Source organism: Saccopteryx leptura, chromosome 3 (assembly GCF_036850995.1).
Source record: "Saccopteryx leptura isolate mSacLep1 chromosome 3, mSacLep1_pri_phased_curated, whole genome shotgun sequence".
Taxonomy (NCBI): Eukaryota; Metazoa; Chordata; class Mammalia; order Chiroptera; family Emballonuridae; genus Saccopteryx; species Saccopteryx leptura.
In genome coordinates this window covers 6934734-6959734 of record NC_089505.1, presented here as the reverse complement: position 1 = coordinate 6959734, position 25001 = coordinate 6934734, and the positions used below count along the sequence as shown (strand labels likewise).

Below are 25001 nucleotides of genomic sequence, written 5' to 3'. Positions count from 1 at the left end.
ATTTGCGAATGGTTTATTCTAATACACCATCAAGGCTATGAATACTGGAGCCTTCTATCAGATTAGACTAAATGGAACCTTGAGGCTTCTCACTGGAGCAGGCATTCCGAGTTTCATAAAATACAGTGTCCGGCCCTGGCTGGTTGGCTCAGTGGTAGAGCGTCGGCCTGGCGTGTAGAAGTCCTGGGTTCGATTCCCGGCCAGGGCACACAGGAGAGGTGCCCATCTGCTTCTCCACCCCTCCCCCTCTCCTTCCTCTCTGTCTCTCTCTTCCCCTCCCGCAGCGAGGCTCCCCAGGCACTGGAGTGGCTCTGGTCTTGACAGAGCATCGCCCCCTGGTGGGCAGAGCATCGCCCCCTGGTGGGCGTGCTGGGTGGATCCCGGTCGGGCGCATGTGGGAGTCTGTCTGACCGTCTCTCCCTGTTTCCAGCTTCAGATAAAAAAAAAAATACAGTGTCCAACTCTCTTCCCTCTCTTTCCCACCAATATGTACCTTCCTGCCAATATGAACACAACAAACATTACTGGACAGGCACCAGATGCTAGAAAGCTTATAGCTCACCAGGATCAAGTGGTAGAATGTTACAGTAATATAATATTATAGTGATTAAATATATAGAAATATAGAAACTATAGAAGATATATAGAAATGTTTGGATATAATATTAAAAGCCACTAAAGCAAGGGAATAAGGCTACACCCCCTGGGTGGGAGCTAATCTAGTGTATAGGGATATGATAGACAAGATCATGCCCTTTTCGCAGGATCCACTTAGTGTGTGTGTGTGAAATTATATATAGATAAAAAGAGCTCCCTGCAAGGAACTCCCTAAAAGTGGCTTGATGTGGTAATTACATAGAATCCCATTAAAAAGAGCTCCCTGTGAGGAAATCCCCAAAAGTGCCTTGATGTGATAATCCTGGAGATTAACACCTGTTAGAAGGTGTATGCCAGAAAGGGTGCTAAAGCCAAGGGGCCCCCAGCTGCATTTATTCGCCCAGAATCCAACGTTGAATGTGGACAATCTCCACACTGGCCGCTCTAACCAAGGATAGCTGAAACTAGCATGCTGATGGGGCCCCATTAAGCTATACCCAGGCATGACATAGGATCTGTGAGTAATAAACTGCCTGTGTGATTCTTACAACTCACTTGTGTGTTGATTGTGTCTTTCCTCTGGTGATCATTGGTCTTAGTACCAATAAGTAGAACCCTCATAGCCCCCTCAAGAATAGTCTCAAAGAGGCTGCCAGCCCTTCTGTTAGGCAGGAGTGTCTCACTGCATGCAAAGTTGAATCAGGATGCCTGATCGAGGTAAAGCTTGGGCTCTACAGGGACAGGGGAGCACTTCTCTAGGAAGCCAGCGTCTCTCTGAGGAGGATGTGGACAAAAAAGGGGCCACAGATGAACCTGACAAGCTCCAGGGAGGCTTGCATGGTGGCCTTACTAACTCAGAGACCTAAAATAACCACACAGGATGGTCTGAAATTAAAACTTTCTAACTAAAAGCAGTTCATGGTGGGTAGTCATTTCCTAGGGAGGTATTTTTCTCTAACAAAGGTCAAAGGCTTACTTTAATTGGGCCGGTCTGTTGTGTTTTGCATCTACAATAACGTACCTGATAATGACACCAGAGAAAACACAGGTCCAAGGGGGCTTCTCAGGTGAGAAAGAACTCAGGCGAGAGACAGGGTGCAGTGTCCAAGCCAAGTGTTGGGCAGATAAAATATATTATGCTCACTTTGTTAAAGATGGTGCTGCCGCCTGACCTGTGGTGGCGCAGTGAATAAAGCCTCGACCTGGAAATGCTGAGGTCGCCGGTTCGAAACCCTGGGCTTGCCTGGTCAAGGCACATATGGGAGTTGATGCTTCCAGCTCCTCTCCACCTTCTCTCTCTGTCTCTCTCTCCTCTCTCTCTCCCTCTCTCTCTCTCTCTCCCTCTCTCTCCTCTCTAAAATGAATAAATAAAATTAAAAAAAAATCTTAAAAAAAAAAAAAGATGGTGCTGCCCACGTGGAAACCCATCACTCAGGTGATAATATTAGTTGCCCTCCTTGCTTGGGATGGGCGTGATTATGTTAATGTGTGTTGGGGGAGGGCTTTCGCATCAAAAGGTTTGTTTTTTTTTGGTATTTTTCTGAAGTTGGAAACGGGGAGGCAGTCAGACAGACTCCTGCATGTGCCTGACCGGGATCCACCTGGCATGCCCACCAGGGGGCGATGCTCTGTGGCAACCAGAGCCATTCTAGCATCTGAGGCAGAGGCCATGGAGCCGTCCTCAGCGCTGGGGCCGACTTTGCTCCAATGGAGCCTTGGCTGCAGGAGGGGAAGAGAGAGACAGAGAGGAAGGAGAGGGGGAGGGGTGGAGAAGCAGATGGGAGCTTCTCCTGTGTGCCCTGGCTGGGAATTGAACCTGGGTCTCCTGCATGCCAGGCCAATGCTCTACCACTGAGCCAACCGGCCAGGGCGCGCCAAAAAGTTTTAAAAGGAAGAGAGATCACGTTGTTCTGGGGAAGGGTGATTACGTTCTAGGAGAAGCCCATGCTAGAGGAGAGCAGAGAAAGGCCATGTGGAGGAGAGGAGAAGCAGCTAAGATGGCGGAGTGCTGAAGGAGAAGCCAGTTTGTGCAGAGAGAAGGAGATGGGGAACAGAGGTGAATAAGGCTGGTGAGGTAGAAACCTTTGATTTTAGGAAACTCGAATAAGTCAGTGGCTTTGGGAGCCCTGAATGGAAAGGGAAGTGTTTTCTCACTGTATTTCTTGCCCGCTGAGTGCAAGCCAGGATAAAGATGATGGGCTACCAGTTCTTGGCTTCGTTGTTTCATTACCGTCTGTCCATATCAAATGCGAATCTACATGGGCCAGGCGGCTGTGATGGTGTCCGTGGCTACCGGCTTTACACCAAGCAAGCAGTTTATTTATTTATTTTTTTTTGCATTTTCTGAAGCTGGAAACAGGGAGAGACAGTCAGACAGACTCCCGCATGCACCCGACCGGGATCCACCCGGCACGCCCACCATGGGGCGATGCTCTGCCCACCAGGGGGCGATGCTCTGCCCATCCTGGGCGTTGCCATGTTGCAACCAGAGCCACTCTAGTGCCTGAGGTAGAGGCCAGAGAGCCATCCCCAGCGCCCGGGCCATTTTTGCTCCAATGGAGCCTTGGCTGCGGGAGGGGAAGAGAGAGACAGAGAGGAAGGCGCGGCAGAGGGGTGGAGAAGCAAATGGGCACTTCTCCTGTGTGCCCTGGCCGGGAATCGAACCCGGGTCCTCCGCACACTAGGCCGACGCTCTACCGCTGAGCCAACCGGCCAGGGCAAGCAGTTTATTAAGCAAAGCTGTGCACTTGGCAGAAGGCACAAGTGGGCAACTCAGCTAGTCTGAGCACCTCTACCTGTTGCCATCTTAGAGATCATATATATATTTTTAATTTTTTATTTATTCATTTTAGAGAGGAGAGGGAGAGACAGAGAGAGAGAGATGAGGGGAGGAGCTGGAAGCATCAACTCCCATATGTGCCTTGACCAGGCAAGCCCAGGGTTTCGAACCGGCAACCTCAGCATTTCCAAGTGGACGCTTTATCCACTGCGCCACCACAGGTCAGGCGAGAGATCATATATTTTTTAACTGTAACTTCCAGGTTTCCTTTTTGCTAATACTGTAACGTACAGCGTTTCAAGGCCATTTGGATATCTGGGGATTTTGTTCTGGCAGACCGTATAACTGCTGACCCCCCTCCTTCAGTAGGTGAGATAAAACCCCCTTTGTTCCTCCTCCTGTTTTTCTGCCCCAATGCCTGTCTATCCTACCTAACAATAGCACACCTTTGAAATGTAAGGGTAATATTTTCCTGCAGCCCTCAGAGCAAGCATATCACCAGAACAGAAGCCAACCACCCCCATTGTTATTATTATCATGGTCATTGTTAGCTATCTTATTACTGCCCACGTAAAAGAAATTTTATTATATTCATTTTTACACTTAACCAGTCCCACAGATTTTCCTGCTTTGCATTCTTGTTCTCAGATTTACTAATCTATCAGCAATCACTTTCATGTAACCTCCTTTTGTCTGCTTTGATTCTGATGTACAAAATATGGGACAAAATTCCATTTTCCAGGTCAATTTTTCTTTTTTTCTTTTTCTTTTTTTGTATTTTTCTGAAGCTGGAAACGGGGAGAGACAGTCAGACAGACTCCCGCATGAGCCCGACCGGGATCCACCCGGCATGCCCACCAGGGGCGAGGTTCTGCCCACCAGGGGGCGATGCTCTGCCCCTCTGGGGCGTTGCTCTACAGCGACCAGAGCCACTCCAGTGCCTGGGGCAGAGGCCAAGGAGCCATCCCCAGAGCCTGGGCCATCTTTTGCTCCAATGAAGCCTCGGCTGCAGGAGGGGAAGAGAGAGACAGAGAGGAAGGAGGGAGGGGGTGGAGAAGCAAATGGGTGCCTCTCCTATGTGCCCTGGCCGGGAATCGAACCCGGGTCCCCTGCAAGCCAGGCCAACGCTCTACCGCTGAGCCAACCGGCCAGGGCCCCAGGTCAATTTTTCAATCTGCTGAGACTCGGATTACTAGCAACTGTCGCCAGTTTGGCTCAAATAAACTCATAAACATTCTACAAGTTTGGACGTTGCTTAAATTCACAAGGGAGACCTGGGGGTGGGGGGAGGCTCCCTCCCCTCACTAAACATCTGCAGGGAGGGGCCACCCCTCCATGGAACCAGAGCCACTCTACAGAGGGAGGGCTCCCTCACTTGGAAGGTCACTAAACCCTAGGGGTTGAGACCCTCTCCAGGGAGTTAGCCCCTCTCCGGGGAGGAAGCTCCTGTCTAAGGCGAGGCTGGAGCACCTTTCCAGGGATTGACCCCCACAGGGCGGTCTCCTGCCCTCAAGGTCCCCGCCCAACGCAGTTTACCCCTCCCCAATGACCCTGCTCCTCAGAGTCCACGCCCCAAGCCGGCACTGCCCTGCCATCTGCACCGCCCCTTGCCTTTCACCCTGCGCCATCTGGCCCAGCACCTTCCATCCTGCCCATCACCGTCCTGCACTCCTGTTAGAAGGTGGGTTGACATGGTAATCTTGTAGATTGACACCTGTTAGAAGGCACTGGCCAAAAAAGGTACTAAAGCTGAGGGCCCCCTGCTGCGGTAGTCACCCAGACTCCAACATGGAACGTGAACTGACTCCACGCTGCTCTGACCAAGGACAGTGGAGAGGAGCATGCCGACGGGGTCCCCTTAAGCTGTACCCAGGAACACCAAAAGGATTTGTAATAAACTGCGTGATTCTTACAACTGACTTGTGGGTCAATCATGTCTTTCCTCCGATGTGGGGAATTTGAATCCGGGACGCCTGATCGAGATACAGCTCGGGCTCTACTGGGACACCAGCCCACTAGGGGGGAAAAAGCCCACTATTGCAAGTAGCTCCTTCCCACCCTGAATCTGTCCTGGCCATGTGACTTTGGCCAATAGCATGTGGCAGAAGTGACACTGTGCCAACTGGACCTTCCTGCTGGAAGATGACAGACACATGGCTTACTCCCCTCCATCAACTCTCCAGGTGAGAGCAAGCCAATTGCCAAACCTGTAAGGGAGGCCAATGGGGACAAGCCAGCCCTGAGATCCACCCAGTCCATACTGTAAGGTATTTTCCCCGCTGAGGAAGAAAGAAGGGCATAGCCACCAAGTGTGGAATAGCAAAAGTAGAGCGCTTCCCAGACGAGGTTCTCTGGTCCAACAGACGGGGGCCAGAGAAGTCATACTGCCTCCCGTTTGGGGGTAATTTATAGCGTGGGTAGGGTGGTTGGGTTGATATGACATGGCAAAATTTCATTGGCTGACGGACAGTTGTTCTTTTTCAAAGTGTTCCTGGGAGATTTGTTTTGGCGGGCATGGGTGTGGGCGGTTCTAGCCAATGTTCCTAGGCCTGGTTCCCCACGTGACTCTCCTTCATTACCAACGGACCTCACACATACTAACCCATATTCCTCCTTTCCCTCCTTGCTGCCAAAAGAGCTAGAGAGATGCCTGTTGTTTCCACAGTTTGTTTGGGAATGATTTGTTACATGGCAAAAGCTAACTGATTCATATATATAACACCTACTATGTGCAATACTTTGTAATGTACTCCAGAGCAAGCCATAGAGACCCTGCAGAATTGCAAACACTTGAACACTGGAACAGAGTCCAAAGCATCCGAACCAACCCATCTGAGATACCAGGATGACAATAGCCAGGAGGGGCCTGTGGGTTCTGTTGGGAGTTTGGTCACGTTTTCTTAATCCTGAGAAGAACCAGAAAAAATGGTAAATCTCTCCTCCCATACAAATGACTGTAGTTGCCAATAACTCAGGTTCAGAACACAAGTTCATTGGTTTTGGATGTCTCACCTTAATGGCATGAAACATGTTCCACAACTTAACCCCATTCACAGATTGTAGCAGGAATCAAAGGAGGACAAAGACGCCCAGACAAGTTGATGAAGGAAGTAGGATTTATTTAGCTGGTGGAGCAGCGTGAACCCAAAAGAGGCAACAAAACACGAGTTTCCTGAAGTTAGATTTCTTACATCTTATATACGTTTACAGCTTTAGCTTTCACATGACAAATGCCTGATTCCTATGGCTTTCTTGTTTGTAGGCCTACATGACTTTCATTTCCTGGGAGGTGAGGGGGTAAGAGAGGAGGTCTGAGGGTGTCTCCTTGACTTATTCTTCTTCTCTCTGGAGCTGCAAGTTCATTTCAAGGAACTGATAACCAAGGTACACAGCTGTGGTTTGTTATTTTTTTTAAACTTCTCTACCTGCCCTTGTTCCCTCAGTCCTGAACAATGAGGTCACGGGGTAGACCGTAAGACCCCAGACATGGCAGGATCCCTCTTCTACATTCTTCTGGTTTCTTTTCCCTCAAGATATGCAAAATGAAGCCCAGAGAGATGAAGAGACAGCGGGGCAGGCAGAAGAGGCAGTTTCATGCTCCCACATTATGTGGCCTGGAGCTCCTGACTCACCAACTCTGACCACAGTGGGAACAGCCCCAGAAATGAGAGACTCCTGCAGCTGCAGAGACACAATTCTGGGTTTCCCCATCAACAACCCACTCTATGAGGCAGTGTAAAGCCAGTAGCCACAGCCACCATCATAGACGCCTGGCCCGTGCAGGTTTGCATTTGATTCGGACAGACGGTAATGAAACAACAGAGCCAAGAACTGATGGACCATTAGCTTTAATCCTAGCTTGCACCCAGCAGGCAAGGAATACACACAGTGGGAAAACACTTCCCTTTCAGGGCTTCCAAAGCCACTGACTTATCCGAGCTTCTTAAAATCAAAGGTTTGTACCTCACCAGCCTTATTCACCTGTTTCCCATCTCCTTCTCTTTGCACAAGCTCTGCACAAACCGGCTTCTCCTCTAGCACTCCACCATCTTGGCTGCTCCTCCTCTCCTCCACGTGGCCTTTCTCTGTTCTCCTCCTGCATGGGCTCCTCTGACCCATTTTACAGTGTAGAAATAAAAAAACTTTAGTCCAATATACAAACAAGAAGTCTCTGATACAAAGTCACTTATCTGAGGTATAATGGGATTCCTCCTAAGAGTGCACCACCCAACATCATGCAACAATCAAGGGCGTGGGGAAAAGCTTAGTTTTGAAAAGATCTTACTATTAAAAGGGTGGGAAAGGTCACTGGCTTAGTCTTAAAACTAAGCCTTAAGCTATAATGACCCTGCCTGCTTACAGCCTGTCCCCCACAACCAATGCAAAGTATAAGGAAGCAACATATCATATTTACACACTTATGTGACCAACAGGCAGCCAAGAGCAAGACAGCAGGAGGAAGCCTCGCAGGACCTGAGAGCCCTTGACACCAAAGTGTGACCCAACTTAAAACAATTTTTTTTTCACCTATTGATTTGAGAGAGAGAGAGAGAGAGAGAGAGAGAGAGAGGGAGGGAGGGAGGGAGACATCTATTTGTTGTTCCACTGGTTCATGCTGTCATTGGTTGGTTCTTGCATGTACCCTGACCCTGGATGGAACCCACAACCTCAGCACATTGGGAGACCGATGTAACCAACTGGGCCACCTGACCAGGACTCCTGCCCCCAACCATAACTCTTAACCACTAACCCCTACCCCTAAAGGCCTGCCCTTAGCTCTGAACCCTCACCTTTACCCTTTGACTCTAAGACCTAACCCCTCCTTCCCCTGCCATGGCGAGTGTCGTCCGCAACCCGTCTTAACCGCGCTCTTGTCCTCCTCCCATTCCTAACATTCGCAAGGCGAATATCACGGAAGCTTTCAGTAGCTGTCCCGGCCGCACCCGCGGCCCGGCGCACAGCCTCACAGAACCGGCGTTCTGCATCAGTTCCATGTCCTGAGGCTCCCACCTGCTCAGAACCAGCACACTGGGGTGCGTGGAGACGCGCACCCCGCCCCGGTCACGAGACCGGAAGCTGGCCACGCCTCATGCCCTTCTTGTCCAATCGCCTCTGGCAGGCGGGCCTACGCGTCGCCCTTCTTCCGGCTGGCGGCGGGGTGCGGCAGTCCGCCTCGCGGCATGGCGGCCGAGCGCACCGCGCTGGCGGAGCTGGGCTTCGTGGAGGCAGCGCCGCCGTGGCGGCTGCGCAGCGAGCAGTTCCCCAGCAAGGTGGGCGGGCGGCCGGCGTGGCTGGGCGAGGCCGGGCTGCCCGGGCCCTCGAAGTTGGCGTGCGCGCTGTGCGGCCGCCCGCTGGCTTTCGTGCTCCAGCTGTACGCGCCCCTGCCCGGCCGCGCCGACGCCTTCCACCGGGGCCTGTTCCTCTTCTGCTGCCGCGCGCCGCCGTGCTGCGCGGGCCTCCGCGGTGAGTGCGGCCGCCTGGCCCGCCCGGCGCGGGACAGAGGGGCGTCCCCGTCACCGCGCACCCTCCGGCCTCTTCCTCCCGGCTGGGCACTCGGTGCTGGTGCTTCTGTTCGCTCGTTAGAAATGGTCGGTTTCGGAAAACTGCTTGAATGACTTGTTCAGACAAGCTTGAAGAGCGAACTCGGTTTGAGATAAAGCCGCAGAATGCACTCTCTCTGAAACAGAGACTTTCGGCAGAAATGACTCGGCCTGCCCCTGGCCTTGAGGCCGCTTTCCCAGGCTGTGGCCTTGGGCTAGTTCTGCGAGGTTGCAGACGTTCCCAGAATGTTTCTCCCTGAACTAATCTTATAGATAAACATTGTAAAAGACTTTGTTTCATCGCTTTGTTGTACTGCTAAGCTTCCCTTCCTCCCTGTACCCCAATCAGTTTGTAATTCTGTATTTAAAAGCTAACTGTTAGGGGCCGCATGATTTGACTGACCTCGGTCTCTGCGAGGTCACCGCCTTGGAATGAAAGACTCCTTTAATTTTGAACTTTGGCGTGGAGAATGTCCATATACTCTAGCTGGTTTTGCTACAGCAGGTTGTGGGTCTCAAGATTTTCTTTCCCATTTTTTAAAAAGTTTTCTTTCAGAAAATAAGCTCACTCACTGATAGCAAAAAACTGCCTTCTATGTTTTATTATTTTATTTATTATTTTTGTTTTTGTATTTTTCTGAAGCTGGAAACGGGGAGGCAGTCAGACAGACTCCTGCATGCGCCTGACCGGGATCCACCCCGCACGTCCACCAGGGGTTGATGCTCTGCCCATCTGGGGTGATGCTCTGTTGCGACCAGAGCCACTCTAGCACCTGAGGCAGAGGCCACAGAGCCATCCTCAGCGCCCGGGCAAACTTGGCACCAATGGAGCCTCCGCTGCAGGAGGGGAAGAGAGAGACAGAGAGGAAGGAGAGGGGGAGGGGTGGAGAAGCAGATGGGCGCTTCTCCTGTGTGCCCTGGCCAGGAATCGAACCCGGGACTCCTGCACACCAGGCCGACGCTCTACCACTGAGCCAACCGGCCAGGGCCCTTCTATTTTTTTTAAAGAGACTAAAGTTTTTTCAGTCCTTTGTGGAATGGAGATTCAAATATTTGAATTGACATATCGCTCCTTCTCTTTTTTCTTAGTTTTTAGAAATCAACTACCCAGGAAAAACAACTTTTACTCCCATGAGCCACCTTCTGAGGATCCTCCTCCCGAGACAGGTGAATCTGTGCGCCTGCAGCTCAAGTCTGGGGCTCATCTGTGCAGGGTTTGTGGTTGCTTAGGCCCCAAGATCTGCTCTGGCTGTCACCAGGTGCATTACTGCAGTAAGGAGCACCAGACAATGGACTGGAGAGCAGGACATAAGCAGGCTTGTAGACAGTCAGGTGAGTCCATCTTATTTCTCTGTTTTTATTTTTTTTAAATGAGAGGAGGGGGATAGTGAGACTCCCACTTGTACCCTCACCTGGATCCAGTCTGGGGCCAGTGCTCCAATCAACCAAGCTAGTTTTAGTGCCTGAGGCTCCCCTCTGTACCAATGGAGCTATCCTCTGCCCAGCTATGCTTGAACTAATGGAGCCACTGGTTGCGGGAGGGGAAGAGGGAGAGACAGGAGAGAGAAGCAGATGGTCACTTCTCTCTTGTGCCCTGATGGAGAATCGAACCCGGAATGTCCATAAACAGGGCCGATGTTCTATCCACTGAGCCAACCAGTCAGAGCTGAGTACTTTTTCCCTTTTTTGTATTTTTTTGAAGTGAGAAGCCGGGGGTTGGGGGATGGGGAGAGTGCAGACAGAAAGACTCCCGCATGCGCCTGAATAGAATCCACCCCGCATGCTCACCAGGGGGTGATGCTCTGCCCATCTAGGCCGTTGCTCCGCTGCAACCAGAGCCATTCTAGCACTTGAGGTGGAGGCCATGGAGCCATCCTCAGCGCCCAGGCCAACTTTGCTCCCATGGAGCCTGGGCTTCGGGAGGGGAAGAGAGAGAGAGAAAGGAGAGGGAAAAGGGTGGAGAAGCAGATGGGCACTTCTCCTGTGTGCCCTGGCAGGAAATCGAATCTGGGACTTCCACATGCTGGGCCGATGCTCTACCTCTGAGCCAACTGGGCAGGGCCAGTACATCATTTTTTTTTTTTTTTTTTAATCTACAACTCAGTTTCATAGCATCAACCCAGATGTTTTATTTTAAGAAGAAAAGTTAAAATTAGAAAAGCAATAATACCTTTCAAAAGTTTGGTAGCTACACCTGTATATAAGAACTGTTAGATCTTGCTCACTTATAATAGTTATATCCTATAGGAGGCATTTAATTTATGAACTATAACCTAAGATGCTGAAGCTCTATATATTAATTTACTAGGGGGAACAGTTACTAAATGGAATCTATTTTTTAAATTGGACATTATTAGACCATGTACAAAACTAAATTATTACTAATGATGCTATTTACCCTTTTTTTTTTCAGATAATTTCGACAATACAGTTCCAGACCACAACTTCCTTTTTCCAGAATATGAAATCGTAATAGAAACAGAAGATGAGATTACACCTGAAATTACAGAAAAAGATGAATCTGAGATTATAGGGAGCATGGGTAAGGAGTAATTTCAGAACTTTATTTATTAAGTGATTAACATAATGCTTGAAACAAACCGCTCAATATGTCAAGAAGAGAGGTACTGAGAGGAAGAGTCAGTTCACTTTGGGGGCAGGCTGCAGGACAGAGTTCTCAAACATTGCCTCCTTGGACAGCATCCTTCCTGTACTGCCCACCTTGGATATGCCAGGTATTTCCAGTTCCGGCAGAGGAAGTGTCCAGGTGGTCACTTGGATAGGGATGTACAAGATGCTGGAAAATGGGTCAGTTTGTCTGGGCCCACGATCTGTTCCTCAGGTGAAGATGGCGGATGTGAGTCATGTCCAATGGCAGGACCTTTTCAAAGTGGGTTTGTCTTTCACCTGGCCAGTATGAGAGACATGGTTTGGTCAGTTCTCTATGGGTCATACTCCAGTGCCTCTGCTGATCAGCGAAAGCAGCAGAGGGTTTAGTGCCTCAGCCTAAGAGACTGGTTGGCAGCCAGCACTTATTGAACATTTACTCTGCACCAGGGGCTTTTGTGCATATCTCATGAAAATCACAATAAATTAGCAACATTATCCCATGAGGACTTTTAGCTGCTGGGTGTAATTTGTTTGCTCATGTAACTGACCCAAGTTGTTAAATTTTACAACTAGAGTTTGAGTTCACATCTCATTGACTCTGGAACTTGAGTTCTTTCTTAGTAAACACAAAGTTAGATTAGAATGGAGACTTAGTATCATACTAAGGGTATCAGAAATACTCTTTGATACTTCTCACAAAGACTAGCCCCGGTTGAGGACAGCAGTGGTACAGGTAGCCAGGGTCCCGGGAGGGGACAGTGCAGTAGGAATGTGCTGGCTGATCCCTCATGAGCAAGACAGCCGAGTGAGTGGACCAGCTGGGAAGAGAAAGGGGAGACAGGAGGAGATTTGAAGAAAGAGTTGAGATGGCTTACAGACAGCAGTGGTAAGAGCTCACATTTGTTGGGTGTCCTATCCTGTGCTGGGCACAGCCATCCTAGTCCAGAACATGGGTCTGTTCTTTTTAATCAGAAGCTTTACTACAGATAGTGCTCACAAGGAGCCTGCAAAGTAAAGACTGCTTTATGAAGTTCCTGGAGATTCAGATGGTATTACAGCACCAGCTTGAGTGAATTTAAATAGAGAAAGACCTTGGGAACATCTGGACTTCACCATCTGATTTAACACTATCTAATTTGTTGGTTTTCTAAAACTGGCTCTTCTCAGCAGCCTATAGGAATTGTCAGGCCATGGGGATTATTCCTGTTGACATAATAGTTACGTTGACGGTTTTTCAGATGAAGCACCTGAAGAAGAATTGGATTCCATGGCAAAACATGAATCCGGGGAAGATAAAATTTTCCAGAAGTTTAAAACTAAAGTAGCCCTGGAGCCAGAACAGGTACAGCACAGCCCCATAACTGCCGTCACGTGTTCTCGTCATGTGTTCTCGTCAGGGATCCCTTCAGGGTGTCTGCCGTGGGACAGCCGTGCACACAGGAAAGGTGTTCTGCAGTGCTGATCCTTTTAACAGGAACTTAAAGAATAAAAGTCATGCTGTTTATTACGTAGGATTTGTTTTCTAACTACAGTGTCAGCGATAGGAGATGAGTGATGCATGGCCTGCAGTGCATGGAGTTCAGGCACTGATAACAAACAGACATTTTTGCCCATTTTCTAACGGACCTTTGGCTCGTAAAACCAACATAATATGTTAACACAAAGACACTGATTTTGTACAAAGAATCCTGGATCCTCGAGTTACATCATGAGCTTCTGAAGTCACAACTACAGTGTGAATAAAGTAGAGATTGGTTCTGGGAGATTGTCAGCAGGGTTCCTTTGCTCATCTCTGTTCTTCCCCGTCACTCCCTCACTGGGAACAGCAGTCACAAGAGAAAGCTCAGCCAGAGTCCCATAAACCAGTCACTGGATCAAGCTGGTGTTCAGGCACTTATAGGAAGAAGAGCGCTAAGTGGTTTACAGCACTGTGTACGCATTTAACAAAGTAGAGGAAAACCGTTCAGTTGTTAGATAAGGTCTTGTTATAATGAAATTTATCTCTGTATGGAGTAGTTACCTAAACACCATGTTTCTCATGATATTTGTTCCTTTAAAAATATTCTTTTTAAAAAAAACACAGTTTAATGTTTTTATCTCTGTATGGAGGCCAGCACCGATGGCTCCATTGAGGATCCACAACCTGGTAATGGGGAAGTAGGTTACCATCAGTCCCTTCACAAAATGAGTCGTAAAATTCTGATTCCAAACGTTATCATTTAAGAAGTGAGTTTGATCCTGAGTTAGATAAGCTGATATAATTGCTTTGATGACACTGAGAAGGTGTGGGGGGAGGGGGCCAGTAAACTGCCTTTCGGTCGAGTTCCGTCCTGCGCAGGAGCAGATGGAAACTCAGCTGAGATGTGGGGGACCGGAACGTGATTCTAATTCATCTTCTTTTCTTTTTTATCCTCATTGGTTTTAGATTCTCAGATATGGCAGAGGGATTGCCCCTATCTGGATCTCTGGTGAAAATATCCCCCAAGAAAAGGATATTCCACACTGCTCCTGTGGTGCCAAGAGAATATTTGAATTCCAGGTATGACCTTACCCTGCTTGACGCTTTTCAACATGAGAAAACTTGATCAAAGTAACGTATGCATGGGGTCTGTATGCTAGTATGGAAGTGACCCTGTTGTGAAAATCTCAGCTTTCCTGCTCAACCTCGTGGCCTTAGGGTTGTTCTTTACTGGGATGTGCTCTCCCACCTGACAGCATGCTGGTGCCTTTCCCTTGCCCCTCTCCTTACCCTACAGGGTGCATCTCCTAAACTCTAAGGAACCCCATGAGATTTGCAGCCAGGGGAGCAGAGGCTGGTAGCAGCTCGTCCTGGGTTAGCTGACCTCTGAACTTGTCTCAGGGCCCCTTTTCTCGGACGCTCCAGTGAGCTGACAGTGGCCCCGGCAGCCTCTCCTGTGGCTGCTTCTATCCTGAGCCCTTCCTCGTGTCACTGTCCCGGGCCTTAATAACTATACTCTACACTCTCCAAATAAAATACATAAAATTGGTTTTTACTATTTTATCTGGCAGTTATTCTCATCTCTAAATAACATGCTTTTCCTTATATTTGTTAGTTTACTGGTTTTCAGACATCATTTGACTGACTTCTACAGTAATGAGGATTTACATGTTTTTTTGTTTGTTTGTTTGTTTGTTTTTGGTCTGGGCTTCCCAGTGTAGTTATATTGTTATTTTTAGTGCCTCTATTGTTGACTTTGTAATTTTAAATAATATACCTTGTTCCATTACTCAAGGTCTGATTTTGTACTTTGTTAGAGGACTGTTTTAGGATTTACTCTATTTAGTCTTGGTTTGTGGATTTATTAGGAAAACAAATGGATATAATTATAATCATTAAGATAAATGTTTTCCAAAAGAAACTGTTAGCATCAAAATCTTTTTGGAATTGGGTGAATTCACTGAATTCTTCAACTGTGAATTCACTAGCCTTACAGAGTGATAGCTAATAACTTGTTTCTTGGGGGTAGAAAGGGAATTATGGGGACTATTCAACACTGATTGGCTCCCAGAGCTCTCGATGCCCACAGTGAGCTGCCAGTGTTTGTGTGAAGCAGTTTTGTATCAGTGAGGGCAGTTCTTCACTCTCCTCTCGGACTACTGAGCTCCTGGGAACCCTTCGTATACAAACACAGCAGATTTCCTTTTTTGTACTCATTACTAGTAGTGTTTCTTCAGTCACAGGAACAGTATCTGCTATTCAGCTTTTAAATGAAAAAAAAAAGATAGAAACCTCAGTCCTATTTTGTGGCATGTTATTAATAAAAACAGGTCGCCAGCCAAACCAAGTGGATCAGCCAATCCATTATACTCAGGAAGTTCTTTTTCAGATGGGAAAGACACACCAAATGAAGTAGAGTTTTTGAAGGAACAGAGTGGCAAAATATTTTTATATTGCTGAATATGTTAACAGCATGTCGTCTCCTCATCAGCTGTGTCGTGTGTAAATCGAAAGCTCCGGACCCTGATACTCACCCCGGCAGGGACAGGGCGCCTGGCCAGAAGCAGGTCTCTGACGGTGTCGTCCTTTTCGCAGGTCATGCCTCAGCTGCTCAATTACCTTAAGGCCGACAGGCTGGGCAGGAGTGTGGACTGGGGCGTCCTGGCAATCTTCACCTGCGCTGAAAGCTGCAGCCTGGGCACTGGCTACACCGAGGAATTTGTCTGGAAGCAGGATATCACAGACACACCTTAAACACCACCGTAAAGCCTCAGATATGCTCATAATCTCTTAGACTCGCAGTTCCAATTTTTGGACTTTATCCTATGGAAATGATTAGGAGAGAGGTACAAAGATGTTTTAGGCATTGTTTACAATGTCTAAATATTAGTGAAACAGAAATGGCCAGTAACAGGGAATAACACAAACCTTGGTGTCTCTATCCGGTGGAAGGCTATGCAGTTTCAATAATACAGACCTCTATGCACATCAAATACAGTACAGTTCTGAATGGGCGCTAAGATACCATTATAGGTACTGTTTGTAGTATGATTATGTATTTTAAAAAATATTTATACAGAAAGATTCACATAGGTGTCAACTGGTTACCAAATGTTGGGCTAATTAGGTGAAATGATCTATTTATTTGTATATTCACTAAGAATGTGTTAAATGCCTAATTAAGTCAAAACATCACTCAGGTCATTTTCCTCCTAAAATTTACAAAACAAAAGAGAAAGATGGGTAAAACACACAGACCTGTCTGATCAGGTGATTGTCACAGGCTCTAGTGTGCGTGGAAGCCCAGAACATGAGAAGATACTAAATCCTGCTAGTACACTGAGTACAACGAATGGGATGCCCAGTAGTTCTCAGACAGCAGCAGCAGAGATGACAAACAAGGAAAAGATTTGTGATGAGACAGCCTGACTGAAGAGAAGCTCTACTTCAGAATTGGGGTTGGTCAGCTGGTGCACTGCTTACGGCCAAGACTGAAAGGCAAGGGCACCATTCCTCCCTTTGCACCGCCCCCCCCCCCCCCCCCCCACACACACACGGGAAAGAAAGCCAGAGTAAGGATGCAGGAATCACCGTCAAGGTCCCCTTGGGTGACCTCCGTGTGGTCCCACTGGGCCCTGGAGCTTAGCTTTCAGGTGCATCTGTTTACACAAACAGCTCCGAAATCTACACTGTTAACCATCCTAAGGCTCTTGTCAGCCCCTAGCCGTTTAGTTTTCTTGTGACACTGCTGTTGACCAGTGTTTATAAACCAACAGCAAGTTCTGATAACTGCCTCGTGACTAATCTACATTGGATCACATACTTCCACATACATGCCTGCTACACCTGAAATGCGCTCACTGCCACCATCACATCTTGAGAGGTCACATCATCTGCTCAATGACTTGGTTATTTCACTATATCAGAAAGTCCTGGCCCTGTTGTGTGTATATATGTACATATGGATGTAATTCATAAAGATGTACATATAAAATATGTTTAGACAGCACCACGTGTGAAACTAGCACGAACTTCAAATTACTAGTCTGTACAAAAGGGATATTTGGTGATAACCCCATGTGGAGAATCCTCATATCACTATCTGAGTTTTGAAAATAATACTTCTCAATTCACTCCAAGATTATTGTTTCAGTCTTTTGGATTTGAGGTTATTTACTGGCTCTTCTGAACCAATTTTTTAACATTGAATATATACCACAAAACAACGTAATTTTTATGAAGATGTACTGTAGAGGGGCCATTCTGAGGCACTGGTTCTGGCATTGGGAAGGGTCTATTTCAAAATCAAATAACCAGGTAATAGAGACTCGGCAACTGCTCCTGGTCCCCAAACCTGAGAATTATATACACACTTAGGTCAGGGCTGAAAGACCTGTGCAGCATCATTGATCTCCCCTTGTGCTTGGTTAAATGGCTTACCAGTCAGGCTAATGGAGAGCAGAGTGGAGACAATCCTTGTCCTCCTCGGAGGACGGCAGTCACTGTTGCCAGTCCATCCACTTCAAGCGAGATCTGCTGGGCCAAGCTCAGCTGTACTGGGGGGGGGGGGGGGGGCAGCCCATTCACTGCAGCGGGCACTGGGTTCTGGCCTCCTCACCCTCTGACAATTCAGAAAGCATAGTGAAAACAGATATGACACTTTCCATAGTCATTGGTGCTAGTGTGAGTCTAAGATTGCTGTGTGTATAGTGAACTGATTATGGGATATTTTAACCCACTGGCCTGGTATTTGAGGGTTCTCAGTGTAGAAGGTAGTCTGTAGGACTGCTGACATAAAACCCCTTTAGTCCTACATTTGAACTGAGCATATCAGTATGAACTCAGGAGGTATTTTATCTTGAAAACTTAAGCAAACTGTATGAAGTACATCACTTTATAATACTATTCCAATGAATATGAGAAAAAGCGAAATTACAATTTCATTTGCAACCCCCTTACAAATAATAGATCCAAGAGAAGAGTGGCAACCAAACATTTGATTCCTAACAAAAGAACAGGGCCAGTTAGTCTTGATAAAGGCATCAAGCCTCTGGAGATAGAAGGGAATATGCAGACCACCACCACGAGTCTGAACTCGGCAGGACACACTGAGAAGCTACCAGCCAAACTGGCCTGAAATTGGAAGGAAGAGAGGCTGAGAGGAAACTGATGGAATAGATTGGTATAAAAACCTCAAAAATTTAAAAACGTTAGACTGACCACTATGAGGATAGTGGTTATGTGGGGGGCAAGGGGCTGTGGCTGGTCTGGACCAGGAGGGGATTCAGGGATAGCTGGCAGGACTCTGATGGCTGCAGGGTGAGGGCGAGTTACAAGCAGTAACTGGGAAACGGGAGGAGCTCGATACGTGGAACACGATAAAATGTCTGATCGGCAACCTTGTATTTCTGGCCAGTTCTTCCATATTCATTGCAATGTGCCATGACGGGTTGATTGAAACACACACACACAACAAAGTGGTTTCAGGCATTATATCTAAAATACAACTTTTTAAACAGTATGACCACATCTTCCAATGTATCATTTATAACATCTAACACTTTTATAAACAGCATTTATTGTACAGAGTACTGAGAAGAAATATTTACAGCCATTCATGTTCATTAATACATCTGTTCTGCAATACTGAAGGCGGAATGTGTCTGGCACAAAAATAAGCCCTAGGAGTTACAAATTAGAAAAACAACACTTTTAAAAAACATTTTTTCCTTTTCTGGTAGAAATATAAAAACTGGTTTATGGGGAAGAAAGCAAACAAATCAAAAAGTCCAGTCAATTGTAGAGGTGGCTTTAACACTAAAGTTTTGTCCCTCAGACCAACCTGTCAGCAGCACTACGTGGTTAAAATCTGGGTAAACAGGTGGCACTGTGCGGCCACTACAATGACACCGGCTGCACGTGGGTACCACCCACAGGGCCCGGGGCCGCTGACACCACCACCACTTAAATGTACCCAAACTGGTTTGTTTTCAAGAACAAGCGGGTGAGGAGGGCAACAGGGCAGGACAATCATTACGTCGTCTTTCTGAAGCCCTTGAGAATAGGGTAGATGTTTTCAAAGGCTTCGTAAATTTCCGCTCTGACTTTAGCACCTAGAAGACAAGTGGAGTAGTGATGAGAGTCTGAAATGGCATTTTCTAACCCATTAGGAGATAAAATTAGGACTTTAGCCTGACCTGTGGTGGAAGAGTGGATAAAGCATGCACTTGGAATGCTGAGGTTGCTCTGGCTGGCTGGCTCAGTGGTAGAGTGTTGGCCCAGCAGGTGAAGGTGGGTTTGATTCCCAGTCAGGGCACACAGGAGAAGCAACCATCTGTTTCTCCACTCCCCTCCTTCTCTCTCTCTCTCTCTCTCTCTCTCTCTCTCTCTCTCTCTCCTTCTCCTGCAGCCATGGCTCAATTGGTTTGAGTGCATCGACCCTGGGCGCTGAGGGTGGCTCAGTGGAGCCTCCGCCTTAGGCACTAAAAATAGCTTGGTTGCGAGCATGGCCCCAGATGTGCAGAGCATCAGCCCCTCAGCCCCAGATGAGGAGGCTGCTGGTCAGGGTGCATGCAGGAGTCTGTCTATCTCCCCTCTTTTCACTTGGAAAAGAAGAAGGAAAAAAACACAAAACAAACCGGGTGGGATGCTGGAGCCGCAAGTTTGAAACCCCAGGTTTGCCCAGTCAAGGCACATACAAGAAGCAACTACTATGAGTTGATGCTTTCCACTGCTTCCCACTCCTCCCGCCACCATTTCCTCTCACTAGAATCAATACAAAAAATCTTAAAAATATTTAAAAATAAAAAAATTACAACTTTACAACAAAACCACTAATAGTTCTCTCCATTGCAGTTAGACTAGCACACTCGGGCACTGAAAGATTACTGACAGGATCCTAGTCACAATCCCGTTTCTGTTTGTGTTTTTATTTTTATTACTATTTTTGTGTCAGAGAGAGACAGAGAGAGGGACAGATAATGACAGGAAGGGAGAGAGATGAGAAGCATCAATTCCTCATTGCAGCACCTTCGTTGTTCACTGATTGCTTTCTCGTATGTGCCTTGACTGGGGGGGCCACAGCAGACTGAGTGAGCCCTGTTCAAACCAGATGAGCCTACGCTCCAGCCAGCAACCTTGGGGTTTTGAACCTGGGTCCTCCACGTCCCAGTCTGATGCTCTGTTCACTGTGCCACTGCCTGGTAAGGCTCCTTTTTCTGTTTTTAAAGCGATATTTTCTTAAAAGGGCTTTTTTGTTTTTTCCAAAGAGACACACAGAGAAAGAAACAGGAAGGGAGAGAGATGAGAAGCATCAACTCGTAGTTGTGGCACTTTATTGATCGCTTCTCTTACGTTCCTTGATGAAGGGAGGAGGAGTCCAGTCCAGCCAGTGACCTTGACTCACGTCAGGGTGGTTGGCCTTCAAACCAACAAGTTTGGGCTCAAGCCTGTGAACATGGGGTCATGTCGATGATCCTATGCTCAAGCCAGCAACCTCGAGCTCAAGTTGGTCAAGGCAGCAATCTCAGGGTTTTGAACCTGGGTCCTCTGTGTCCGAAGTCAACACTCTATCCACTGTGCAACCCCTGGTCAGGCTTAAAAGGGCTTTTTCAATGACAAAAGGAATGCCCCAGGACTCGCCTACCTCTCTGCTGGTCCCTGCACCAGATCATGCCGCAGGCGCAATGCAACGGCTGAATCTTATTTCCCAATCGTCGCCTTGTACCAAGAGCCTCCAAATCTCCCTTTGTTGTCCCAAAACTACACTGCTGATAAGTGGTAAGTCTGTAGGAACAATGTCCCACTTAAAACACCAGATTTTACCCAATGTGATGCTCACCTTCTCCCGTCCCCCCAGCGATCACGCCTGGGCTGAAGGACTAGCAAGACTGGTCCAGCTTCCCTCCTCTCACTCCCAACAGGGGTTAAATTCTCGCCAGTAGGTTTGGGTGGAAGGGAAAGAAAAGCTTCTTTGCAAGTTGTTACCACCTGTCCCACTCCAGCAATTCCTTCTCAGCTTCTCAGCACTGAGACCCTGCCATTCTCGACACATTCAAACCTTCAGACACCATTTCCTGTTACAACTTACCTGTTAATACAACTTTTCCAGAAACAAAAATAAGGAGAACAATTCTGGGTTTGATCATTCTGTAGATTAAACCAGGAAATAACTCTGGCTCATAACTAGAAGGAAAATGGCAAAAACAATTTATAAATTAAAACTTGCCCACGTTTTTAGAGAACATGAAGACCTGTTTAAGTGAAAATATGGAAAAACAGCCAACTCTATGGAGGCAAAGCCCAGCCCCTCCAGGAGCATCAACGGAGAGGGGACGGAAGTCCAGTGAGGACAACCGATAACTGGCATGTGAAGACCAGATAGCCCTATTTCTCAGAAATCTAGGTTTTCTATCATAACAAGAGCTCTCCATTGTTTTCAAGTTTCCCTGGGCCTGACCTAGTAGCATTTGTTTCTCAGATCTGACAGCAACATTTTGCCTTTTAATCATTCCCATCTTGTGTCTTTAGCTTTAAATCGGCTCCAGCTGATGATGCTGGTCAGACCATCAAACAAAGTGATGGGAGAGCGGAACTTTCCCTGCTCTGCTGTCTGACCAAATGCTGTACTCGCGTGTCTTACTCTAATCCTAGCAGTCTCACTGCATTGCTCCAGAGACTGAAAACAGTATGTGTGTAGCCCAGTGGACAGTTCAGGAAGATCTCTCTGAGGAAGGGATGCTTGGATGGGCACGTGACATGCGATTGGGAGTTGTCTAGGGAAAGTGAAATGACCATGACAGGCACAGGAGTGGGTGTGCAAAGGCCCTGGTGCCCTGAGGGCAGAGAGCCTGAGGGCTGCTGTGAGCGGGGTGGGGGGTATGTGCCTGGTGGTCTCAGCAGGAAGAAGCAGGGAGACTAAACAGAGAGGATATTCATGTCACTCAACCGTACCCTCTGCCAGAGGATCCGGTAATGCCGAGTAGACCAAAGATCCAAACACCTGGGGGAAACTGATGCATGAGGTTGTGGGTTTAATTCACGCATCTGAAATTATTCACTAAGCAGTCTAACGACGGGGCATACAGAGGGGAATCCATTTCATACAGCCGAGGGGGTTCACACATGACCACGTGCAGTGGAAGGAAGGCGGTGAGAACCAGACGCAGCAGCACAGCCAGTGTGAGAAACCTCCAGCAAACACAGCGGGGCTGCAGGCCTGGTTCTCACCAGCTACCCATGCTGCAGGTGCTCTCCCAGGAACCTCTGAGAGACTGCTGCCTCAGGCAACCCCAACACCTTCAGACTTACCTACTGAACTGCTGGTGGGTCAACACAAGGCCCTCCAACCTGATGGGGAACTTCACGTCACAGCTTCCCACCATGTTCTGGATCTTGAAGTCCAAGAACTTGGCTGGGAAACCCAACTTCTGCACAACTCTGGCATACTTTCTCGCTGCTAGTCGGGACTGCTCTTCACTAGGAAAAAGAAAAAGTGAGTTATTTATACTCAAAACCAGCTAAAATAGTTAGATGAATGACTTAAAAAATTAAGTGACTGGCCATCCCCTTTCCAATAAAAGAAAAGATTAGCAGACACAAACCATTTTACTAGTCATTCTGCATCCTTGGCAGGAAAGCAGGCCTACCAGATGATCACCTTTCCAATTCACAGAATTACTGACGGCTCCAGAGTTCATAGGTGTTAGACATATGATCTTCATCATTACCACTGCTCTCGTATTCTAGTCCACAAATTCCTCCTGAGATGTAAACTAACGATCTTCAATGTGACAGGAAAATACTGATGAAATTTGTACCTGAAGAACACACACTCATTCTATCCTATTTGATGTCCCATTTCTACAATGCAAATAAAACTATGACTTAGATGTCTGACTGCCTCCCCGTTTCCAGCTTCAGAAAAATGAAAGAAAAAAAACCAAAAAAACTATGACTTAGAATGCAAAGCTTATGTAGAACATGCAGAATGAGAGAAATTTTACCATCACAAACAAAATAACCCTTTGTATTCAAGCGCAGGGTCAAAAACGACAAAAATTAACCATAAACATCATTTTTTTTTTTTCTTAAAAACATAATATATTTTTTAGGGTTTCTTAACTTGATTATTTTAAATAACCACCAAAATAGACACATGCTGTTCAGTCTGAGAAAGTGCTCGGGACAGAAAGACGAGAGTCTGCATGAGACATCTACAGTGAAGGGAACAGGGTGGAGCACCACTGACACCTGCGCCTGCTGTTCTGTCCCGAGGAAAACAAGCAGATACGACTCCTAAATGAAGTGTGACGTGGAGCCAAGGGCTGACCCGTGTCCTGCCTGTTGGAAACACTCTGATACTAGAGCCAGAATCCCCACAGATTGAATGGCTTCTCTTCATTCAGACAACGTCAAAGTTCAGAATAAGCAAATGTGCCCACAGCCCCTTCTATGTGTTAATGCCTCACGGGCATTTTAACCATCTTTTATTTGAACAGTTTAGCTTACTTCATTTGTTACTAAACTTCACTCCACCCTCCACCCCCATACCTCCTACCAAGTCTGTGGGCGGTTAGACCACTCAAGGCCCCCAAACACTAACTTTCACAGAGGGGCTCACTGTGCACAGAAGCAGATTACAGGCAGCAGCGTTTTACACAAAGGTGCACGACTCAGGCAGAATGGACACCAGTCACCATGAGGACAGAGGCACCTGTGACCTCACATCACACTGCACAGCCAAGGCTGTCTGTGGCAGAATGGACACCAGTCACCACGAGGACAGAGGCACCTGTGACCTCACGTCACACTGCACAGCCAAGGCCGTCTGTGGCAGAATGGACACCAGTCACCACGAGGACAGAGGTACCTGTGACCTCACGTCACACTGCACAGCCAAGGCCGTCTGTGGCTCTCTCATGATTCTTAACCAAAATGTCTTTTCCCTCGGGGATGAACTGTTAGGTATAGGATGGATCCTTCTTAATAGTTTTGATGTTACATTTTTTTAAAAAAAAAAGTATTTATTTATTTTTTAAGACTTTATTTATTCATTTTAGAGAGGAGAGAAGGAGGAGAGAGAGAGAGAGAGAGAGAGAGAGAGAGAGAGGAGGAGCAGGAAGCATCAACTCCCATATGTGCCTTGACCAGGTAATCCTAGGGTTTTGAACCGGCGACCTCAGCATTCCAGTTTTTTTTTTTTTCCCTCAGCATTCCAGTTTTGATGTTACATTTTATTAAATAAACATAAAACACAACTGACTCTTATGGAAGTAAGCGATGATAATGTAGGTACAAGACTCACGCCTACTTCTAAGAAAATGAAATTCTGCTAACAATTAGAACCAACCATTTTAATAAGAAAACTGTTAACATTGTATTAAACTGTTCCCTCCCTCCTAGAACACGGGGGATAAGACGGGAGGAGGGCAACGGCTTCGCCTACCTCTTGGCGCCTGTGCACACCATCTTCCCAGAGCTGAAGATCAGTGCCGTGGTCCGGGGCTCCCTTATTCTCATGATCACAGCCGCAAACCGCTGGAATGTCAGAGCGGTGGTGAAGGAGTTAGGAGAACGAGAGGACAGCTACGAAGAGCCAGTGCGCAGCCGCCACGGCACCGGCCACGTGTTCCCATGCCAGACACCCTCCCACCCCCACTACAGGCAGACAAGCTCTCCCACAGGGAGCAGAACTGGGACAGCTAAGCTGGGCCACGATCTTTGTACTCTTTCCTACATTCCTACAACACAAGTAGTATTTGCAATTTTTTTTCTTTAATTACATCCTTAATAAATACCAGTGCCTCTGTTTCTACTTTATATTTGCTGCTTCCCATTACTAGCTTTTTATTTATTTATTTTTTGAGTGAGAGAGGCAGGGGGTGAGAGAGAGAGACAGGGACATCGAGCTGCTCCTGTATGTGCCCTGACTGGGGAATCGAACCAGCAACCTCGTGCTCCACACCACACTCCAAGCAACCAAGCTAGAGACAGAGAGAGGAAGGGAGAGAGAGGG

General features: G+C 47.4%; 2 protein-coding genes across 3 annotated transcripts in view; one reads left to right on the top strand and one right to left on the bottom strand.

Annotated features, from left to right (window-relative positions):
* The first annotated feature begins 8512 nt into the window (after positions 1 to 8512).
* PDCD2 (programmed cell death 2) lies at positions 8513 to 17119 on the top strand. The gene is made up of 6 exons (XM_066372829.1): positions 8513 to 8839; positions 10006 to 10248; positions 11330 to 11458; positions 12765 to 12868; positions 13952 to 14065; positions 15581 to 17119. Exons 1-6 carry the CDS (start codon positions 8557 to 8559, stop codon positions 15737 to 15739), a joined length of 1032 nt encoding a protein of 343 aa, XP_066228926.1. The 5' UTR covers positions 8513 to 8556; the 3' UTR covers positions 15740 to 17119.
* A 1237-nt stretch (positions 17120 to 18356) lies between these two features.
* The window catches only part of TBP (TATA-box binding protein), a 26196-nt gene continuing 19551 nt past the window's right edge, over positions 18357 to 25001 (bottom strand). For both annotated transcript variants that reach the window (XM_066372830.1, XM_066372831.1), the window contains exons 5-8: positions 24432 to 24523; positions 22295 to 22462; positions 21075 to 21169; positions 18357 to 19098 (exon numbers count right to left, since the gene is read on the bottom strand). In XM_066372830.1, the coding sequence (XP_066228927.1) occupies positions 19019 to 19098; positions 21075 to 21169; positions 22295 to 22462; positions 24432 to 24523 (435 nt within the window). In that variant the 3' untranslated portion in view covers positions 18357 to 19018. The remainder of the gene's footprint in view (positions 19099 to 21074; positions 21170 to 22294; positions 22463 to 24431; positions 24524 to 25001) is intronic.

What these genes read in the sequence shown, in the direction of transcription:
- PDCD2 (XM_066372829.1), top strand. Translation starts at nt 8,557, where the DNA reads ATGGCGGCCGAGCGCACCGCGCTGGCGGAGCTGGGCTTCGTGGAGGCA. An exon ending in GTGCTGCGCGGGCCTCCGCG is followed by an intron (nt 8,840 to 10,005) that starts GTGAGTGCGGCC and finishes CTTTTTTCTTAG; the next exon opens with TTTTTAGAAATCAACTACCC. An exon ending in TGAGATTATAGGGAGCATGG is followed by an intron (nt 11,459 to 12,764) that starts GTAAGGAGTAAT and finishes ACGGTTTTTCAG; the next exon opens with ATGAAGCACCTGAAGAAGAA.